Source organism: Balaenoptera physalus (assembly GCF_965194825.1).
Source record: "Balaenoptera physalus genome assembly, chromosome: 3".
NCBI classification, from domain to species: Eukaryota; Metazoa; Chordata; class Mammalia; order Artiodactyla; family Balaenopteridae; genus Balaenoptera; species Balaenoptera physalus.
In genome coordinates this window covers 122,176,250-122,198,855 of record NC_138890.1, presented here as the reverse complement: position 1 = coordinate 122,198,855, position 22,606 = coordinate 122,176,250, and the positions used below count along the sequence as shown (strand labels likewise).

At 40.7% G+C, this 22,606-nt stretch overlaps 1 protein-coding gene and 1 long non-coding RNA gene across 6 annotated transcripts in view; both read right to left on the bottom strand.

Moving 5' to 3' along the window:
- CCDC125 (coiled-coil domain containing 125) overlaps positions 1 to 19,069 on the bottom strand; it is a 33,120-nt gene extending 14,051 nt beyond the window's left edge. For 2 of the 5 annotated variants that reach the window (XM_082457280.1, XM_082457282.1), the window contains exons 1-7: positions 14,099 to 14,179; positions 11,655 to 12,004; positions 10,518 to 10,628; positions 9,057 to 9,115; positions 7,683 to 7,769; positions 6,692 to 6,769; positions 5,941 to 6,026 (exon numbers count right to left, since the gene is read on the bottom strand). In XM_082457280.1, coding sequence (XP_082313406.1) covers positions 5,941 to 6,026; positions 6,692 to 6,769; positions 7,683 to 7,769; positions 9,057 to 9,115; positions 10,518 to 10,628; positions 11,655 to 11,964 — 731 coding nt within the window. In that variant the 5' untranslated portion in view covers positions 11,965 to 12,004; positions 14,099 to 14,179. Of the gene's footprint in view, positions 1 to 5,940; positions 6,027 to 6,691; positions 6,770 to 7,653; positions 7,770 to 9,056; positions 9,116 to 10,517; positions 10,629 to 11,654; positions 12,005 to 14,098; positions 14,246 to 18,621 lie in introns of those variants that run through there. The other 3 variants (XM_082457281.1, XM_082457278.1, XM_082457279.1) reach the window with 3 other exon arrangements.
- LOC309658608 lies at positions 1,070 to 5,934 on the bottom strand. Its single transcript, XR_014262313.1, has 2 exons — positions 3,011 to 5,934; positions 1,070 to 2,673 (listed from the first exon to the last, which is right to left on the bottom strand). It is a non-coding gene; the product is annotated as an uncharacterized lncRNA (long non-coding RNA).
- Positions 19,070 to 22,606: the final 3,537 nt, after the last annotated feature.

The following is a 22,606-nucleotide window of genomic DNA, read 5'->3' as shown; positions in this document are numbered from 1 at the left end:
ATTTATTGTGATGATCATTTTGCAACATATACAAATATCAAATCATTATATTGTACACCTGAAACTAATACACTGTTATATGTCAATTATACCTCAATTTAAGAAAAAGATACATAGGGAGCTTTATCTACTGAATGAAAATTGGAATTACTTACAAGAGTTCCTAAATTGCCCAGCATCAGGACTTCCCTGGTGGCACAGTGGTTAAGAATCCACCTGCCAATGCAGGGGACACGTTCGAGCCCTGGTCCGGGAAGATCCCACATGCCACAGAGCAACTAAGCCCACAAGCCACAGCTACTGAGTCCGCGTGCCACAACTAGTGAGCCCGCGTACCACAACTACTGAAGCCTGCGTGCCTGGAGCCCATTCTCCGCAACAAGAAAAGCCACCATAATGAGAAATGAGAAGCGTGCGCACCACAACGAAGAGTAGCCCCCACTCGCCGCGACTAGAGAATGCCTGCATGCAGCAACGAAGACCCAACGCAGCCAAAAATAAGTAAATAAATAAATTTATTTTTAAAATAAATAAATAAATAAATTTGTTTTAAAAAATAAATAAATAGCCCAGTATCAGAGGCTTAAAAAATTGCGCTTTTGTAATTAAAAACAGTCGCCAGATCATCTGGTCTAATTTATAACTTTAAATAAAATACCTATCAAGACGTGATATTCCTAGGGAATATTACATGCTGTGCTTGGGACAGGCCTCATATCATTAAAACAGTGGTCATGAAGTTAAAGTTTCTCAATTAAAAGTGAAATGTGGTTCACATCACAAGAAAAAAAAATTCTGTAACCATGTATGGTGATGGATGTTGACTGTGTTGTGGTGAACATTTTGTGATATGTACAGGTGTTGAGTCATTGTGTTGTACACCTGAACTAATGTAATATGTCAGTTATATCTAAAAAACAAGAAATGTAAATCTAAGACATTCCCTTTCCATGAATTACCTACAAATTAATAAAACGTGAAATCAGTTTCTCAAGCAATGTCTATAGCCCTTGAGGAATAAAGCACTTTTTTTTCCTTTATAAATTTATTTATTTATTTATGTATTTATTTTTGGCTGTGTTGGGTCTTCATTGCTGCATGCAGGCTTTCTCTAGTTGTGGCAAGCGGGGGCTACTCTTGGTTGTGGTGCATGGGCTTCTCATTGCGGTGGCTTCTCTTGTTGTGGAGCATGGACTCTAGGCATGCGGGCTTCAGTAGCTGTGGCTCGTGGGCTCTAGAGCACAGGCTCAGTAGTTGTGGCTCACGGGCTTAGTTGCTCCACGCATGTGGGATCTTCCTGGACCAGGGCTCGAACCCGTGTCCCCTGCATTGGCAGGTGGATTCTTAACCACTGTGCCACCAGGGAAGTCCTAAAGCACCTTTCTTAGCACAACCTCTTCCTAGGACTCTAGGTCTGTGATTCTCAAACTGAACTCTGAATAATTCTAAGCTTATGAGGACGTTCAGATGCTCACAAACATTTTATGAGATGCATGCAAACTACTTTATAAATTAATTTTAAAAAACAACCTACTTGAGAATCTGCCTGCCAATGCAGGGGACACGGGTTCGAGCCCTGGTCTGGGAAGATCCCACATGCCACGGAGCAACTGGGCCCGTGAGCCACAATTACTGAGCCTGCGCGTCTGGAGCCTGTGCTCCGCAACAAGAGAGGCCGCGATGGTGAGAGGCCCGCGCACTGCGATGAAGAGTGGTCCCCACTTGCCGCAACTAGAGAAAGCCCTCGCACAGAAACGAAGACTCAACACAGTCATAAATAAATAAATAAATATAAGCAGTCATTAAAAAAAAAAAAAAAACAACAACCTACTCAGGGACTTCCCTGGTGGTCCAGTGGTTAAGACTCCATGCTCCCAATGCAGGGGGCCAAGGTTTGATCCCTGGTCAGGAAACTAGATTCCACGTGCCACAACTAAGAGCCTGCATGCCACAACTAAAGATCCCGCATGCCGCAATGAAGATCTCATATGCTGCAACTAAGATCCGGCCCAGCTAAATAAATAAATAAATATTTTAAAAAACAAAAAAACCAAAAAAAAAATCACAACCTACTCAGTCAAATGCATTAACTTTGCTGTCTGGTTAACTATTTTTGTGCAGACCTCACTATAAAGCATCCTCTGCTAGTTCTGCCTAACTGAAGAGCATCCTAAGAGATAACCTGTTGACTAAGTGTAAATCTGTGTATGTGAATCAGAATTTTCTGGGTTCTGTGCAGCCAAAACAAAATACAAAAGAAAAAAATTGGGTAAACAACACTATCACATTGGCAAATATCATAACGTATGACACATTCTCTTGATGAGGCTAGGGGGAAACAAGCAGTCTCATGAGTTACCGTTAGGAATGCAAATTGGTACAAGCCTCACAGAGAGGAATTAGGCAACGTCTAATAAATCTACATATGTATCTACCTTTTGACCCAGCAATTCTACTTCTAAGAATTTACCTTGAAAATACATCTCCAGCAACACAAAAGTATATGTCAAGGCTATTTATTCCAGCATTGTTTATAATGGCAAAATAATGGAAACAATCTAAGTGCCTATATATAGGAGAGTGGTTGAGTAACTATTTCACAGCCACACAATCGAGTGATTTCCAGGATATACTGTTAAACAGAAAAAGCACAAAAGAGTATCTAGGGCTTCCCTGGTGGCGCAGTGGTTGAGCGTCAGCTTGCCAATGCAGGGGACGTGGGTTCGAGCCCTGCTCTGGGAAGATCCCACATGCCACGGAGCAACTAGATCCGTGAGCCACAACTACTGAGCTCTGCGCGTCTGGAGCCTGTGCTCCGCAACAACAGAGGCCGCGATAGAGAGAGGCCCGCGCACCACGATGAAGAGCGGCCCCCGCTTGCCGCAACTGGAGAAAGCCCTTGCACAGAAACGAAGACCCAACACAGCTAAAAATAAATAAATAATAAAAATAAAGGAATTCCTTAAAAAAAAAAATCTATAAAAAAAAAAAGTATCTAGCTACAGTAAACTACCTTTGATGTAAGAAAGAAGGGGAAATAAGAAAACATACATATACCTGCCTATTTGTGTAAACAGAAACAGAGGAAGGATAAATCAAAAAATAGTAAGATTGATTATGTACAGATAGTGAAGGGAAGGAGGAATGGCAGGACATTGGGAATGGGGTAGAGGGGCAAAGGACACTTCTCTGAATGTACCTGTCTGAATACTTCTGACTGTTGGAAGCATGTCAATGTTTCACAAAGTCAAAAGTAGACAAACAAAATAAATAAGTAAATTAATAAGGATAGTGAAAAACTCTAAAACAGAATACAAATGGAAACAAATGAACTTAAATGAAGAGAATAACCATACTGAAGATAAGAAAGAGGAAACTAACCAAGTAAGTTTTAAACACTGTATTTTGACCATATACCTTCAGGCTAAAAACAAAACTGTAAACAAATATGGAACTCTAGTTAATGGGTTTGATTTTACAATGGTATGTATTAGCAGTTCTAAAGTTACCTTCTGTATAGTCTATGATGGAACAAATAAGTAAACATACAGGATAACAGGAGCCAGGTTTCTCCTTGTGGGACTTACAAATGCAGAGAGGGGCAAGGCTAAGATGAACCCTGTGGTGGTGCTCTGCAATTGGAGATATGAGTATGATCTCATTGATATGTGACAGATACATACATACATAAATGATAAAGAGACAGGTAGATAGATGATAAATCGATGACACAGACAGACAGATAGATAGATGCATATATATGTGTGTCTGCATCTGTGTATTTTCCAACTCTGTCCTCTGAGAGGAACTCCACGCAGTGAACCCTCAGTAGTACTGAGCTCACCTAGCACTCAGATCTTGATTTCTAAACACCATTCCCCATTAAAAGGAACTGCTGCTCCTTGAAGAAATACCTAATATTGTAGGCATACTGGCCTAGAATATCTTGTACCAGAACACAAGAAAGTGCTCAAAGAAAAAGAGATGTCAAAAAGTCACAGGAAGGACTTACCTGGTGGCACAGTGGTTTAGAATCTGCCTGCCAATGCAGGGGACACGGGTTCAATCCCTGGTTCGGGAAGATCTCACATGCCACAGCTAAGCCCGTGCACCACAACTACTGAAGCCTGCGTGCCTAGAGCCCGTGCTTTGCAACAAGAGAAGCCACCACCATGAGAAGCCCGTGCACCACAACAAGGAGTAGCCCCCGCTCACTGCAACTAGAGAAAGCCCACAGGCAGCAACAAAAACCAACGCAGCCAAAAATAATTAAATAAATAAATGTATTTAAAAAAAAAAAAAAAAGCCACAGGAACACCTGTGCTTGATGGGGCTCCCACTGACCGAAGTTGGAAAATTTTAAACATCAAAAGAAATTATGGTAGTAATAGCTTTTAACCCACTGAATAATACAAGAATCCCTGAATCCGTATTGGTATAAACAAACAAACGAGAAGGAAAAACTCTTTTTTACAGTAAAATGCCAGCATACAAATGTAGAAGGAATAAGGGAATTAGAAAATTACCATTTGGCAACCATTGTAGTAATAATTGCTTCAGGTAGAATATCAGTGGATATAAAAACGAGTGGGTGAAAAGTCTGATGAGTCACATATATTTACATAATTTTCAAGTATCTCTCCACAAGATGCTTATTAATTACAAGGGGAAAAATAGTGACTTAATAGTGCAGAATGAGGGCAGACACCATACCTTAACCAAGTGATCAAGATTCACATCCTAGGAACAGGACAAATCAGCATCACATGCCTCCTGATATGATGCACTAAGAATACATTGTTTCGGTGGTAATATTGCCCAAAATGCATAACCCAATTCAATCCAGAAGCATCAGATACCCTCACTGTAGGATATTCTATAAAATAATGGGCCTGTCCGCCTCAAAAAAATGTAAAGGTTATAAAAGATAAACACTGAAGAACTGTTTCAGATTAAAGGAGACTAAAATTTAGACGTGACAACCAAATGCAACTTGTGGTTCTGGATTGGTCCTGAACAGGGGAAATTGTTTTTTCTCTTTTGCTCTGAGAACATTATTAAGATAGTTGGTAATATAAAGAAGGTCTGCACATTAAATAATAGTATTGGGTTAAGGTCTTGATTTTTATAACTTTATTATTGTTATAAATAAGAACGTCCCTTTTAAAAAAAAATACAAACTAAAGTATTTAGAGTAATGGGACCCTATATATGCAAAATGGTTCAGAAAATATTACCTCTATATTTATGTATTTAACTACAAAGAGAGAGAAAGAAAGGAAAAAAGAATGATAAAGTAAATGTGGTAAAGAGTTAAAATTTGGAGAATCTTGGTGAAAGATATACAGGAGTTGTTCTATTCTTAAAACTTTTCTGTAAGTCTTCAATTATCTCAAATTAAAAGTTAAGAAGTAATAAATTTAAAAATTAGGTACTAAAGCCACCTATAACCCCAGATACCAAAACAATTTCTCAGTGATTAAATTATAGCATATTCATAAGGTCAAAGTTATTAAATAAATTCACACTAATACAAGAGTTGCTCAAAAGACTTTGCAAAAACAGTGCAAGGCTAAAATAACTTGGGAAACATGGCTCTTAAACTGTATTTTAATATACAGTTTATACTAGTTTTTAAAGAAAGAAAATTAACAGTAACGGTAAAATATGGAACTGGTAAGTGGGTAAGCAATATGAATCTTATTTTATTTTATTTATTTTTTGGCTGTGCCACGTGGTTTGCAGGATCTTAGTTCCCCGACCAGGGATTGAACCCGGGCCATGGCGATGAAAGCACCAAGTCCTAACCACTGGACAACCAGGGAATTCCCTGAATTTTATACTTAGTGTGCTCAAAAAAGAAGAAAGCCTAAGCTACATTTGAATTATACACAGTTTAAAAATTTCCAAAGAAAAATTATGGAATAATAATATACAAACCTGTCATATTTTTGGATCCAAGATTCCTCTATATTTTTAAATCTATTGCGATCAAATTCTATTTCCCACTGCAAGGCATTTATTTCCTATAGAAAAAAATTAGCACTTTCAAGGAAATTACTACAAATGAATCATTTCATGACTTATGAATATCTGAAATAAATCATTTAGTCACTTCACAGAAATAGGTTAAAGACGAAAAACTAATTACTGCTCAAAAAGAGTCTATGACATTTGTAAACACATATGACATGCCTCTTTAGCACTCAAAAAGCTTTGCTGAAGTTTACTTATTATAGGGAACATTTCAAATTTGCTGGCCTGAACCTAGATTTCTCGCTGCCCACAACCCATGCAGACCCCAACATATACTCCTGAAAGTCTGAGCCCAGGACACTCCCACCAAGGGAGAGTAAAACAGGAATAGGAATATGACCATCTAGGGTGATTCCTAACCACCTTTTTAGTGAAGATGAGATGGTCAGAAAGAGGCAGGCTCTGCAGGGCAAGCAGAAGAAGAAAAATAGGAAAAGAAAAACAGGAAGTGTCAATTTGGCAGGCTTAGCCCATGTGACAATCTGTTTTGGATTATAAGCTCCAAAAGGGAAGGGACTGTATGAAGTTGAAGTACACCTAGCAGAGGGTATGCACAAATGACATATCCACTGGTACGGTGATTTTTAAGGGAATTCTGTTTGAAAGCTTATTGAATTGAACAAGTCTACGCTATACACTATATGTGGTCAAATACCTTCTCCAAGGATCTCTTTTGTTCCACAGTTTTTTGAAGCACTGCCTGGGTATGACTTGTGGCTTTGCCAAATATTGCCTAAGAAAAATAAAGATTGTATCAGTATAAATTAAATTTCCAATCACCCTTATATGCAAGGTGAAGTTCACATTTTTATTTTAAGACAGTAGAAAATTACCTTGAGATGAGATTCCCACAGAGACCTTTTGTATAGTTTGATAGTTCAAAAGTCAGAAGATCTTGGTTTGGTTCTTTCCCAATGAACATGAGAATGAATGAATGGATTTCGCACACAAAGACATGTACATGAACATTCATAGCAGTATTATTCATAATAGCCCAAAATAGCTACCAACTGGTAAATGGATAAACAAAATGTGGCATATCTATACAATGGAATATTATTTGGCAATAAAAAAGGAAGAAAGCACTGACACATGCTACAACATGCATGAACCTTAAAAATATGCTAACTAGAAGAATCCAGAGGCAAAAGAATCTAGACATATACTGTATGATTCTATTTATGAAATAGAAAAGGCTGGGGATGGGAATGGGAATAACTGCTAATGGGTAAGAGGTTCCTTTTTTGGGGTGATGGAAATGTTCTAAATTAAGTTGTGATGATAGTTACACAATTCTAAGTTTAGTAAAAATAAATCGTATGCTTAAAACGAGAGAAATTCATGACGTTAAGTTGCATCTTAATAAAGCTGTTTTAAAAATCTATAGCTCAAAAAAAAAAAACTATATTAAACACTAATGCTTTTATTTTAAAAGCTAAAACCAGGGAGTTCCCTGGTGGTCTAGTGGTTAGGATTTGGCACTTTCACTGCCATGGCCCGGGTTCAATCCCTGGTTGGGGAACTGAGATCCGGCAAGCCGCGCAGCATGGCCAAAAATATAAAAATAAAATTAAATTAAAAAGATAAAACCATACTACCTATCATTGGAATGTGTACCTGATGAAAGTGTAAAAGTAACTTCTTACATTGCTTTGAAGAATTCTCAATGCTTCCTCTTTACCTTCAAGTTGTCTTTGAGATGCCTCAAGTTCAGTTTTCAAAATTTCTACCTCCTGAGGAGAAAAACACAATTAGTCTTCCTATCTGCGAGATATGCAACCCCAAATGATCAATTTAGACAGTTTACATTTAAGCTCAACATTCACTTTGACTCAAAGTGCTCTGACCTTACAAAATGAGGTTGGAAATTCCTCCAGGCTTTATAAATGGACCAGAGAGGCTAAAACTGAGATGCTGTCAGGTGCCAGTTATGACTAAAAGCCCAAATCTTTTGCTTTTACCCATCTAGGCCACACACACAGTTAATAATTTGGAGAAAAAGCTTTAGACCACATAAAATAAGAACATGATCGGCTACACAGCTACAGTAGCTATTATGGGTAGAACTGTGCCCCCCACCCCAAAAGATATGTTCAAGTCCTAATCCCTGGTACCATAAATTCGACCTAATTTGGAAATAGGGCCTTTGCAGATGTAATTAATGTCATACTAGATTAGAGTAGGCCTCAGTCCAATGACTGGTGTGACGCAGCTACAAGCCAAAGGTTGTTGGCGGCAACCACCAGAAGCTAGGAGGTGGCAAAGGATTCTCCTGTAGACCCTTCAGAGGGAACACAGCCCACCCACACCTTGATTTCAGACCTCTAGCTTCCATAGCTGAGAGAGAATCGATCTGCTCTTTTAAGACACCAGTTTGTCAGGGCAGCCCTAGGAAACTAGTAGAGTAGCGATCACCAGAAGAGACACAAATACACACTAAGGGACTTCCCTGGAGGTCCAGTGGTTAAGACCCCATGCGTCCACTGCAGGGGGCCTGAGGTTTGATCTCTGGTCGGGAAACTAAGATCCCACATGCTGCGGCCAAAAAAACCCAAAAAAACAAAAAAACAAATGCACACTAAGATGGGCTTTCTGTTCCTGAAAGGACAAGCACCCTCATAGAAACTCCAACTCCCAGAAAGATGGATGGCCTCCTCAGACCATCTGGGGTACTTTCTAGTCCTCTGACTTCAAAGAGGTTAAATTAAGTCAGGTTATTCCAAGTCACATACTGGGAAGACAGATGGAAGGGAGTGATTATTTTCTCCAGGAGGAGTTAGAGAAATAAGTTGGAAAGGAGAACAGGAGGGCATGTTTATACGAACAGCCTTTCTGAGAGATGAGGAGACGAAGCCACCGAGAGGAGGAGGCCAGTTGGAAGCTATGAGCTTGACAGTGTGGCTCGAGAATATCTGGAAAGCCAACAGTTGCCTTCCATACCATGTTAGTAATACTTACACAAAATATCTATCAGTGGACTTTATTCACATGAGAATTTGTATGTTAGCCAGAGTACCTACCTCTAAAGTTTCATGAAGACGTTGCCTTAATTCCACATTTGACAACTCTGAATTAGAATCTATTAGAGGGAAAAAAAATATTTTCTTTAACTAGTTAAATATGGGACATTTGTTTACAAAATATCAAATACAGCCTTTCCCTAAATTGAAACAAGAAAATAACTTTAATAACCAAACGATGATAAAAACAGATAGCTTAAAACATTCCACAAATGAAACAACACATACTTTTGAATCAAAAGACTCTTAAAAAAAAGGACTCTAAAATAAAACTGTTGTTAATGAATTGGTTACTTACTACATCCAAACACAGTATTAATGAATGTTGGTGAGTAAAGTAAATAAATTTTGGTGTTTGGCTTAAGCCTGATCAATATCGTGATATGAATATCTAAGAAATAACCTGAATTTAATTTCTTTCCAAGGAGAATCACTAGAAGTCTCCAGTAACTTCAATTATTCTCTCCTTAATGGGATCGATCAACTGAGACATTAAACTGGGCTTCCCAGGAACTTCATTTACATTGCAGTTTCACTGGCAATAGAAAAACATTGAAGTGATAAATTACAGCAAGAGAACAGGAAGTAAAAAGAAGCAAAAAAATTTAGAAAGAATATTTTGAGGGACATTAAAAATTTCTCAAAACAATTCTTTGCTATTCTGAACTTTCATCAACATGACAGTAACCAAGGGAAAACCTAAGTCATGTTTTTACTCTGATAATTCAGGGTTCCAATGAGGGACGAAAGAGACATTGGGGAACTTCCTTGGCGGTCCAGTGCAGGGGACATGGGTTCAATCCCTGGTCGGGGAACTAAGATCCTGCATGCAGCACGGTGTGGCCAAAAATTAAAAAATAAATAAAATTTTTAAAAAAGTAACACTGGGTTGACAATGACAAGTTCTATTCTATTAACACCTGAGGTAGGCAGAATAATGGCCCCCAAAGATGTCCACATCTTGATCCCAGAACCTGTGAATACCTAGCAAAAAGAATTTTGCAGGTGTGATTAAATAATTGGAGATAGGAGATTATTCTGGATTACCCAAGTGGGCCTGATGTAATCACAAGGGTCCTTATAAATGAAAGGAGGCAGGGGAGTCAGTATCAGCATGAGGCAGAGGGAGAAGTCGCTATGAAGACGGAGGAAGGGTACCACGGCCAGGGAAGGCAGCCTCTAGAAGGTGGAAAAGGCAAGAGAGTGGGTTCTCCCCTAGAGCCTCCCTTCTGGAGGGGCTATGCCAACACCGCGATTTTAGTCCAGTGAAACCTGTTTTGGATTTTTGACCTACAGAACTGTAAGAGAATAAAATTTATGTTGTTTTAAACCATTAAATTTCTGGTAATTTGGAAACTGCCTATTAGCAAGAGGAAACTAACACAATATTCTTACCTAGGATCAAGTCAACTTTGATAAAAAGACAAAAGTCCATAACTCAAAAAAAACAGGAGCTCATACCATTACTATTACTTCTTGTTTCTATCCCAGTAGTTTCCTCACATTTTTGTAAAGGCATCTTAGCATAATGTTCAATTTTCAACATCTTGCTTGCAAAACAGTATCCATCCTCTATGCATGATAAGGATTTGGAAGAAAAATATATAAATAATCCCATCCTAATTTCAAGAAGGATTTTGAAGGACAGAGATCGATCCCCAGATGCACCATGTTTTCGTAAATCTGAAATGTTTCTTAAATTATTTTCATGTTGTTCTAATTGTGTTTGTTCCACTTTGGTGGGGAAGTTTTACAATGTGGATTACAAAAGATTCAGCCACATCTGAGCTGTACCACAGTGCAGGCTGGGACTCGTCCACCAGTTCTGGGTCACCTCGCAGTTGTAACATTCTATCACAATAGGATTCTGAATTTTATTCTCTCCTTAGTGTATAGCACAACTTATTTTTACTTATGATAAATTAATTTTGTTTTGAGAATTTTATGACATCCCTAAAATAACCTGAAGCCTGTGTGTTCTGCCTGTAACACTCCTTCCCCAGATGAGCATCAGGCTTGCAGTGTTCCAATGTCACCTCCTTAGAGAGGCCTCTCTTGACCTGTGCCTCAAACAGCAGTGCCCCAGCCCCTCCACTCACTCACTGTCTTTTCACTTACCACTGCCTGATGTTACATAGCTGTTGATTTGCACGTTTATTTTCTGTCTGCTCTACCAGAATGTGAACTCCATGACATTAGGGCCTTTGACTATTTTATTTACTGATGTGATTCCCAGAGCCTGGTACTGTCCTGGGCACCTAATAGGTACCCAATAAATGTTTGTTGAATAAGACAAAAAAAGAACAAATGAAGTATACCACTACTTCACAAGAAAAGCAAGGTAAGTAATTACTTATTGATATAACTAACACATATGTATTGATGCAGAATAATTACTGTGCTTCACAATTTGCATAATACGTGGAGACAGAAACATCAATTACTTTTACCATCACCAATCAACCTCTAGAGGTGAATAAAGATAAATTTCTAAAATCCATGATGGTGACCCATCTTCACGTGTTGGGAGGCTGACAGCATTGATAAAATCCACAGGGCAGGAAAGAGGAGGAGAGAGAGGATGCTAGGCATTCTTACCAGTGCTACTTTGTCGGCCGTGATAGGGAATTTGGGGTCCTTCTGGGTATGTACCATGCAAGCTCTTATGCTTGGAATACTGAAAAACGGCACTGTTTCTTTCTTCCCCATTTCTTGAAAATGGGGGAGGACTAAAGGTCTTTCCATCTGATCTTTTTCTAGATGTAAACAAATGTGAAACTTGCACTTCATAAATGCCGCCGGGCCTTCTTCTGAGGCCATACCCTAAATCGCCTTCTGCCATGTCATCGTCCTCTGCTTCCCAGGCCTGCCCCTCTGCCTCACTCTGCGGCCTCGCCTCCCTGCTCATCAGCCACGTGCCTTCTTTACTGTAGGGATAAACAAGTTATCTGCAGTTAAGAGAAAACAGTAGTTAAAAAGCCGTCAGTATAATCAAAGTTGGGTTCGCCAGGGAAGAGAAGTTCCTTCCTGTATTTTGCAGGCACAGCCAGCAATGCACAAGCACACAGATGCCCTTTGCAATCCAACAGAAGCTGTTTAACATTTCAGGACTTTTCGGGTAAGAAGAGATCTGACTCCTTATTTCCAAGGAAATAGGAAAGATTTTTACTGAATCCAATAATCTACTGATCAGGATAAAGCAGATCAGGCTTTGCCAAGGAAAAAGAACACACCTGACAAACGAGCTTACAGAGGAAAGGGATCAGGTTTCACAAGCCGAAGAGTTGTATAAAATTCAGAAGAGTCTCTGAAAACCCAGCTTCCAATGACTAAGACCATCTCGCCTCTGTTCCTCACAACCCTTTATCTACTTCAGGTGCTCAGGGCCCTTACGCTCTCTCCTACAGCTCTACTTGGTTCATTTTCTATTTCTGTGCAGATACGGATTAGGAGAGGTTTTGTCGGGACAGTGACAGATGGGAGGGAAGAAGGTCCCCCCATCGTCCCTCCCTCTTTTTCTCTAACCACGCCACACCTGTGTTCAAAACCCTCCAGTGTTTCTCAGCACAGAGTAAAAGTCAAAGCCCTTCCAGTGGCGAGGGGCCCCAAGCTCACCTCTGCCCCGTACCCTCACCCTGGGCCGGCTGCCCTGGCCTCCCCAGCCTCCCTGGTATTACTGACCGAGCCAGGCATTCCTGCCCCAGAGCTTCGAGTTCCCTCTGCCTGGAACGTTCTTCCCCCAGCCAGATGCACAGCTGGTTCCTCACCTCCTTGGGTCTTTCCTGCAGTGTCACCTTCTCAGTGTGGCCTTTCCTGGCACCCCGCCTAAAACTGCCAGCTCCTCTTCCCTATCCCACTTCTCTGCTTGATTTTTCTTCTTGGCATTTATGACCTTCTAACACACCCCTCCATATTTTACTCATTTTTCAAAGCACACCATTCAAAGGGGGAAGGCAGTACAAATGGGAGCCTAGGGAAGCAGAAGGTGGCTCTGGCCTGCCTGTTACGCTTCTCAAAAGGTAGTGCGCCCTGGACATTTCCTCTACCAGAGCCCAAACCTGCTCCCGAGGGCCCGAAGTGGAATGCAAGCTCCACAGGGCAGAGATTTTGGTCTGTTTGGGTCACCAAACAGACCAGTGCCTACACAGTTATCTAAGACATGATCAGTGCTCGACAGTACTTTTAAATAAATGGATAAAGGGAGAAAGGAATAAACAAACAAACTGAGGGACTTCCCTGGCGGTCCAGTGGTTAAGACTCTGTGCTTCCACTGCAAAGGGCGCAGGTTTGATTCCTGGTAGGGGAACTAAGATCCTGCATGCCTCGCAGTGCAGCCAAAATAAATAGATAGATAGACAGATAAATCAGTTAATTAAATAAATAAAACCAATAAACTGAAATACTTGCCTGGGGCGAAAAACAACACAGCCACCTCTGTAATGCTCCACACCGGATAACCTGGGGCTAACTCTGGGTAAAAATGCCCTACAGAGAAATGCCCATCACTGAGCCCCCTGCCATGTGGAGCCCACTGTGGGCACCCACCTGGTGACAGTGGCCACCTGTTGGCTGGAGAGCACCGGAAATGCTCAGCCTTGTCCCTCCAGTACAAGGGCAGTGAAGAGGGACTTTCACCACCAGGCATTTCAAAACAGCTGCTTTGCTGAAGGTATTTAGAAATATTTCATCCTTTGCTCAAGACATTTTTTTTTTTTTTAAAAAAAAGGAAAATAAACACATCTGAAATCCTTTCTAAATATCCTGCTGTTTAAGTAATTGCTTACCAGGACATTCAAAAATAATTAAATCTCAGTCTTGTATTTTTGCTTAAGTCTCTCTCTTAGTCTCCTACTTTTAAAACCACACAAAGATGCCAAATAAATCTATCATGTTTGAAGGGGTTTCTGTTATTTTTAGGGTCAAGGTACCATACATTTTCAATGTTTAAAAACAAAGGCCCTTAAAAAATTAAAAAACAAAACAAAACAAAACAAACAAAGGCCCTTAAAAATTTTAGAGAGATACATCATAAAAGAAGATACCTGGAGAGTTCCCCAGTGGCCTAGTGGTTAGGATTCCAGACTTTCACTGCCGGGGCCCAGGTTCAATCCCTGGTCGGGGAACTGAGATCCAGCCACAGGGCGCAGCCAAAAAAAAAAAAAAGAAGAAGAAGAAGATACATAGATGGAAAGAGGCTCAACATCATTCATCAAGGAATTACAGATTACAATTACAAAAAACTACAATGAGATTCCACCACATACCACTGTCAATTCCAGGTGTTGCCAAGGATGTGGACACCCAAATACACTGATGGCAGGAGTATAAGATGGTACAACCACTGTGAAAAAGTTTGACAGTTTCTTTCAAACAAGTGACCCAACAACTGCATTCTTAAGCTTTACCCATGAGAAATGAAAACATGTGTTCATACAAAGATGTGTGCATGAATGTTCAGAGTATTATTCAAATTAGCCAAAAAACTGAAAACAACCCAAATGTCCATCAACAAGAAAATGGACAAATTGTGGTAGTCCACACACAGAATATATTCAGTAATAAATAATAAATTTCTGATATATGCAATAATGTGGATGAATCTTACATTATGCTAACAGAAGAACCGTGTATTGTATGAAATCCAGGCAAAACTAATGTACATGACAGACAACAGATCAATGGTTACCTGGGGTGGGAACCCTGGGGAGGGAACTTTTCTGGGGTGATGAAAAAGTCTTGTATCTTGACTGGAATGATGGTTTGTCAAAACTCATTAAACCATATACTTACAATGGTACATTTTATTATATGTAAATTATACCTCAATAATATGATATTAAAATTTTTTTTAAAAAACAGAAAAAAAAATAAGAGACCTTTTAACTGGATTAGGGGAAAAGACGAGAAGTGTGTTAATCAGCTGTGTCCTCCTAGAAAAGAAAATGATTAAACTGGATGCCTTAAATTGGCAACAACTTGGGCTTCCCTGGTGGCGCAGTGGCTGGGAATCCGCCTGCCAATGCAGGGGACACGGGTTCAAGCCCTGGTCCGGGAAGGTCCCACAGGCCGTGGAGCAACTAAGCCCGTGTGCCACAACTACTGAGCCTGTGCTCTAGAGCCTGCGAGCCACAACTACTGAGCCCACACGCCTAGAGCCCGTGCTCCTTAACAAGAGAAGCCACCACGATGAGAAGCCCGTGCACTGCAACGAAGAGCAGCCCCCACTCACCACAACTAGAGAAAGCCCGTGTGCCACCAGGAAGACCCAACACGGCCAAAAATAAATAATAAATAAATAAATTATTTAAAAAAAAAATCGGCAACAACTTTTAAGCCATGATCTAATAACAGCTAGCACTTGTTGCTTGCTTTCTGTGTGCTAGGCACTACTCTAAGTGCTCTACTTAGATTATTCTATTTAATCTTCACAAACACTTTACAAGACAATACTATTATTGTTTAAGTCTAGACAATTACACTCAAGTACAGAGAGGTTAAATAACATAGCTAAAAAGAGATAGAGCCAGATTCTGAATCTAGACCCCTCACACCAGAGATACTGTTTAGACTCTTAGCCACTGCTTTCTATCTTTCAGAGAACTTCAATGAGATTAACATCAGAGTAAACCAAGTTTCTATTATTTATGATATCAAGTAAAACTGAGAGTAAAAGTCTAAAATAGCTAGTTTGGCAACACTCAACAAAGTATATTGGACCCATTTTTTCCCCAAATTTTTATGAAATCATCTTGGTTCCTTTACAAGTTTATTTCCTAAATAAGTTTGTCTAGGGACTTCCCTGGTGGTCCAGTGGGTAGGACTCTGTGCTCCCAAAGCAGGGGGCCTGGGTTCGATCCCTGGTTGGGGAACTAGATCCCGCACATATGCTGCAACTAAGAGTTCGCATGCTGCAACTAAGAAGCCCTCACGCCGCAGGAAGATCCCACGTGTTGCAACTAAGACCCGGCGCAGCCAAAATAAATAAATACATAAATAAATAATTTTTTTTAAAAGTTCGTCTATTTTTATTTGTCAAGGTAGATAGGATATTACTTACTGAATCAAAGACTAATCCCTAAGAGGCTGTATTTTACCTCTAGTGCAGATTCCTGCTTATAAATGCAGCCTCCTGCCTCTGTTAAGAAGGGTGTGGTCAGGGTCTGGTAGCCAACAGTGAAGAAAATAGAATTGGTCAACGCAAAGGAAAAAAGCAATAAGAGGAAAGAGTAAGCAATCACAGGATCAGCTAAGAATATTTTTCAATGTGCCACATATATTCAGGCGTCACAAGTACACCTTCCCACTGTTCAGAGTTGAACAAAATGAGCTTTCACATGGTCTAATGCTCTAGTGTTTTTTAAAATGTAACTTTGGGAATTGGCTGTGTACTCTCCCACTTTTATATACTAATTATATAGTAATATTAATATGTAATGCAGTTGGGACTTCCCTGGTGGTCCAGTGGTTAAGACTTGACTTTTGGAACACATTTCTTCTAAGAAAGGGGAAAAAAGTTGAAGTTACTAACATTCCATTCAACCAGTTTTAAATGCATTCAAGGCTGACAACCAAGGAGGCAGCAGGATGTGTGACAGAGAAGGGCCCTGACCCAGAAGGCCTGGGTTCAAATCTCACACCACCACGTGCTGCTCTGTGATCCTGGGCAAGTCTTTTAATCTCTCAGAGCCTATTTTAGGATTTCCAAAATGGCTTTAAGCATAACTACTTTATAGGGGTATTTTGGACACTATCAATATATTTGAAATCAATGTTCATTAATATGAATTTGAGTCTTAGTTTCTTCATTTGTCAAGTCAGGGGACTGGATAAGATTCTTTCGTTCTTTAGACCTCTAAAATTCTAGCTCTACAGCAGCATTTTCCAAAGTGTGCCCCATGGAACCCTGGCTCTATGGACTATTAGGTGTTGCTAGAAATAAAAAGGTCCTTTTGGTCTTATTATGGGTGTCTTCTTATGCCAGCCCAAGCATACATGACTTGCCCAAAATGACACAGGCAGTGGCCGGGCCAGAACGAGAATCCATATCCCTGGCTCCTGGCCCCCTTGGGAATGGCGACTGAATGAACAGACTACAGACTGTGAGCACACAAGCTACTCTTCCATTAAAACAACTCTGAAAGTGACGTGTATCTTCCTAATTGCTAAATCTAAGAACTAGCCTCATTCCTCAGGCTCCCGCACCTCTGCAGAAGCTGTGATACTACTGACTCACCAGGTCCAAGTCCCCTGGTCCACCCTGGCTCCTCAACCCCACAGGGATCCCTGACTGGCTCCCACCTGCCCACTCAGACTCTTTTGCCTCTTCCTGTCCCTTCTGTATATGTCTGGCTTCCACTCCTGAACACTCTTAAAATACACATCTCCAGCTCGATATCCTGCCAGCAATTCAAACACAGCTTGTTCAAAAACAAATGCACTACTCTCCCCACTGCCACCCCAGGTCTCCTGCTGAGTCCTCTGTTTCCGCAAACCCATCAATCATGCCCCAAAACATCCAGGGCCAAAACTTTGGGATTTGGGGTTTTTTTCCTTTTTCTTCTTTTCAGTGCCTTCAGTTGCCAAGTCCTCTAGGTCCACAAAATCTCCCCAAACCATGTCCTTCTTTGCACATCAACTTCACAGGCCCGGATGAACTTCTTTTACCTCTCCTGGGCTAAACCAATACTTCCCTAACTGATCCACTCCAAGCCATTGCTGCCAACTCAGTCATCTGCAAGCACAGATCCAATGATGCCCCTCTCCTGCCCAAAAACATTCCATAGCGCCCACGGTATATATGATTAAAGTAGGTGTCACCTTGTTTTCTATAACGTAACGAGTTTTCACTTCCTGTGCCATCTGCCAGTACTCCGTGGGCATGCTCTGTGCTTCTGTGGAAAAGGGATTGTACCTGCCCCCAGGCCCCCTCAGCCTGGTCTCTTTAAAGCCTCTGCTGGAGCCATTCTCCACCCAGAATGTTTTCTCCTCTCAGGCCCCCCTCATTTCATGACAGCCACTCCCTCCAGTAGCCCTCCTGACTCCCCTGGGCCAGATGTGCTTTCTTCGACCTCTGAGCCCTCCTAGCTCTGCGTTGTATCTTTCTCATAGTCTGTATTTCCTACCTGACTTGCTTTTTTATCACACACGGCCCTACTGGAGGGAATGAGTGTGTCTCATTTATTTGTGCATAACAGGTGTTCCAAAGACACTTAATGGATGGAATTGAAAAAGAAAATAGATTCCTGCCCGGAAAACTTGAACTAGAACATCCACACCCACTAGCCGGACAACTACTTCCTCAGCAAACAAGTTGATCAAACAGACACCTAATTCCTGTCAGGCTTGGCAAAAAAGGAACTGACTTCAGCCCTTTCTGTAAACAGTGATCTGCGGCATACCGCTGTAGGATTTTGCTTAAATTTTAATGTTAAAATAATTTTAGATTTACAGTAAGTTGCAAAGATAGCACAGTGAGCTCCTGTATGCCCTCTACCCAAATTCCTCTAATGCAATATTAGAGTACATTTATCAAAAATAAGAAATTAACATTGATACACGCACTTACCAAATTATCAGGATTTCCCGTTTCTCTACTGATGTCCTTTTTCTGTTCTAGGATCCAATCCAGGATACCACATTGCATTTAGTGCGCTATAGTTTTAAGGCTCATAATTAGCAGAAAAATATAGAAAAAATAATAATAAAGGAGGAGATGAGAGAGGTAGAAAGAGTCTTTCAAATCTATTCCTTATTTCTACAATATCAGATGAGGCCATTCAACCAGCAAGAGGGGAAGGAGCCAGTTTACCAGCTTGCGCATAACCTGCCGAGTTTCTCGAATTTGCGCAGCCCCGGACCCTCTCCACTGTCCTTGGCGGGTGAGGAACCAAGAGCGGGGCTACGAGAGCTGGACCCCAGCCACCTCGCGCCGCCCCCGTTCCTCCACCCCCTTAGCGCGCTCACCGGACGCCGAGACTCCACGCCGCGCGAGCCGCCACTCCTCCAGCCACGTGACCGCGCTGCGCTGCCCCAACCGGAAAGGCGGGCGTAGTGGCCCGGGTCCCGGCACCGCCCCCTGGCTCTGCGCCAGAGCCGGAGCTCACGTGATTAGGGGGCGGTGCTGGTAACTCTGTCTGACTTAGACGCCGGTAACGTCACCAGCTGTGCGCAACCGAATTATAAATAATAGCGCGAGACCTAGAAAAACAGGGTGAGGCCGTGCGTGCGTCAATGAAGGTAAAATTAGCTGGTTCAAATATTAAGCGTCTAGGAATCGAGTAAGAGAAAGATGGAGCTGAGCTGGAGCGGCGGCTCTTGAAAAGCAGGCTTTCAGAGCTAAGGAATGAGGGGGCCTTCTAGGCCAGAGGAAGTGCTGGGGCAAAGGCCAGGCGGTGGGAAGGAGCCAGAGGGCAGGGCCTGGTGGGCCTGGAAAGCTGCTATACGGGCCACCCATTCCTGTGAATATACGGCGAAAGGCCCTACCTCCTTTTAACCCCTCCCAAAACGTGCTGGGTCATTAGCTTCACCTGGTGCAATGATTTTGGTACTATTCCCTAATACCCAACATCCTTGAAATAACTGAAGGAATTTTGTAGTGGTCAAAAACTTGACCAGATTTAATGATTACTCTGGATTAGAAATAAACTAATGCCAAAGAAAATTCAGTTAACAATGACATTAAGAAGAAAAATAGGGAATTTTATTGGAGCCAAACTGAGGATTATAACCCAGAAGACAGACTCTCAGAAAGCCCTGAGAACTGTTCCACTTGTTAGAAGTCCAAGACACAATTATATGCATTTTCAAGACGGAGGATCTTACATGGAAATGACATACTGATATTTTACATAAAGTTCACCAAAGATACATAGCCCAGGTAAGCACGTGCAAAGCGAGCAGCAAGGCACCATGACCCCCTACAGAGCTGCTCTTCTTTTAGGAAGTTACATGGCTAGCATCAGAAGAAAGGGAAAAAATTGATCTCTACGGTGGAGCATGCGCTCCCATCTTTGAGGAGCTCTGGTTAATGTTTAATGCAGATGCACGTGCACATTAGGGAGGGAGGAGGCCCAAAGGGACACACAGAGAGAATTTTATGTTTAATTTTTCTTGTCCTGCCTTAAAGTATACATTTTATTTCATCACTAGTAAACCCTTTTCTCGCAGTAACAAGCTTCTTAATCTTCCTCTTCTGCAAATCCATAACCATCCATTTCCCCAAAGTAAAGATACCTAGATATGAGGAAAACGAGACTTAGAACTGAGGCTTTAATTTCTCCTGATTATGAGCATACTAGAAGCTCAGGGATTTAGATTACCATAAAAGATCAATATGTTTATAACTTTAAAGCCAGTTTGCCTGCTGTCTTGTTTAGTGTGATGAGCATATTCAGTAGCTTTACAAACTGCAAATAATTTTTCTTCACTTAAAACTGTGACTTAACTATTTAAAATAGCAGTCTTTAAAATTTTTCAAGCTTCTCCCCCTAAAAAAAAACTTAAATAACTCTGTTTTCTTTGTCAGAACTTCTCCAGAATGCAGAACTTTGATTGCATGCATATAAAATTTATTATGAAACATTTTGAACTAATGTGGTATGCAGTTAAGTTTGTGGTTTATTTTTTGTGTATGGAGGTACATCATTTGTTGAAAGGTTATTATTTCCCCCATTGATTTGTCTTTGCACCTCCATCAAAAATTGCCCCTATTTGCATGGGTTTATTTCTGGACTCTGTTCCATTGATATGTGTTCATCCTTCCACCAATACCACACTGACTTACTTTACTCTTTATAGCATATCTTTAAATCAGTTACTGTAAGTCTTTTAACTTTGTTCTTTTTCATCATTGGTTATTCTAGTTCCTATATGTTTCCATATACATTTTAGAATCAGCTTATCAATTTTTACTTTAAAAGAGTATGCTGGGGGCTTCCCTGGTGGCGCAGTGGTTGAGAATCTGCCTGCTAATGCAGGGGACACGGGTTCGAGCCCTGGTCCGGGAAGATCCCACATGCCGCAGAGCAGCTAGGCCCGTGAGCCGCAACTACTGAGCCTGCGCATCTGGAGCCTGTGCTCTGCAACAAGAGAGGCCACGATAGTGAGAAGCCCGCGCACCGCAATGAAGAGTGGCCCCCGCTTGCCGCAACTAGAGGAAGCCCTCGCACAGAAACGAAGACCCAACACAGCCAAAAAATAAAAAAAAATTAAAAAAAAGAGTATGCTGGCACCTAAGTGTCCATCGACAGATGAATGGATAAAGAAGATGTGGCACATATATACGATGGAATATTACTCAGCCATAAAAAGAAATGAAATTGAGTTATTTGTAGTGAGGTGGATGGACCTAGAGTCTGTCATACACAGTGAAGTAAGTCAGAAAAACAAATACCGTATGCTAACATATATATATATGGAACCAAAAAAAAAATGGTTTTGAAGAACCTAGGGGCAGGATAGGAATAAAGACGCAGATGTAGAGAATGGACTTGAGGACATGGGGAGGGGGAAGGGTAAGCTGGGACGAAGTGAGAGAGTGGCATGGACTTATAAATACTACCAAATGGAAAATAGCTAGTGGGAAGCAGCTGCATAGCACAGGGAGATCAGCTCGGTGCTTTGTGACCACCTAGAGGGGTGGGATAGGGAGGGTGGGAGGGAGACGCAAGAGGGAGGAGATGTGGGGATATATGTATATGTATAGCTGATTCACTTTGTTATAAAGCAGAAACTAACACACCATTGTAAAGCAATTATACTCCAATAAAGATGTTAAAAAAAAAAGTATGCTGTGATTTTGCTTGGGATTGAATTTATAGATCAATTTGGAGAAAACTGACATGTTAATAATATTTATGAGTCTTGAAATTCATGAACATGGTATAGCCATCCGTTTGGATCTTTGATTTCTCTCATTTGAATTTTCTGCATGCAGATCTTGCACATATTTTGTTAGATTTATACCTAAGTATGTAATGCTTTTTGGTACTATTGTAAATGGTATTGTTGTTTTAATTTTAATTTCCAGTTGTTTGTCACTACTATATGGAAATGCAATTGATTTTTGTGTATTGGTCTTGTGTCCTGCGACCTTGCTAAAGTCAGTTATTCAAGTAGCTTTTGTGTGGTTTCTCTTTGGAATTTCTGCATAAATAATCATGTTAATTGAGAATAGCTTATTTATTCCTTTCAGCTCTTTTATTTATTTTCTTGCTTAATGCACTGGCTAGGACTTCCAGGAAGACCAATTTGCTTTTTATTTGCTAGTCTTGCTTAACAAATTATGTTTTTCTAATCTCCCCTTCCATAAAAATAAACCCCTTAAAAAATAAACCTCTAGATGGATTTCAGGGACCTGTGAATCTTTGAAAAATATAAGGAACATTTTATGTTAGTATGTATATCTGTATTTCCTTGGAGGAAGTGGGTTCATAGCTTACATCAGACTGCCATAGGGATTTATGTCATCAAAAGGATTAAGGAATAAATTTTAAGTAAAAGCATAGGTATAATTTTCATGATCTTGTTTTTCACATATGCAGCAACCAAAG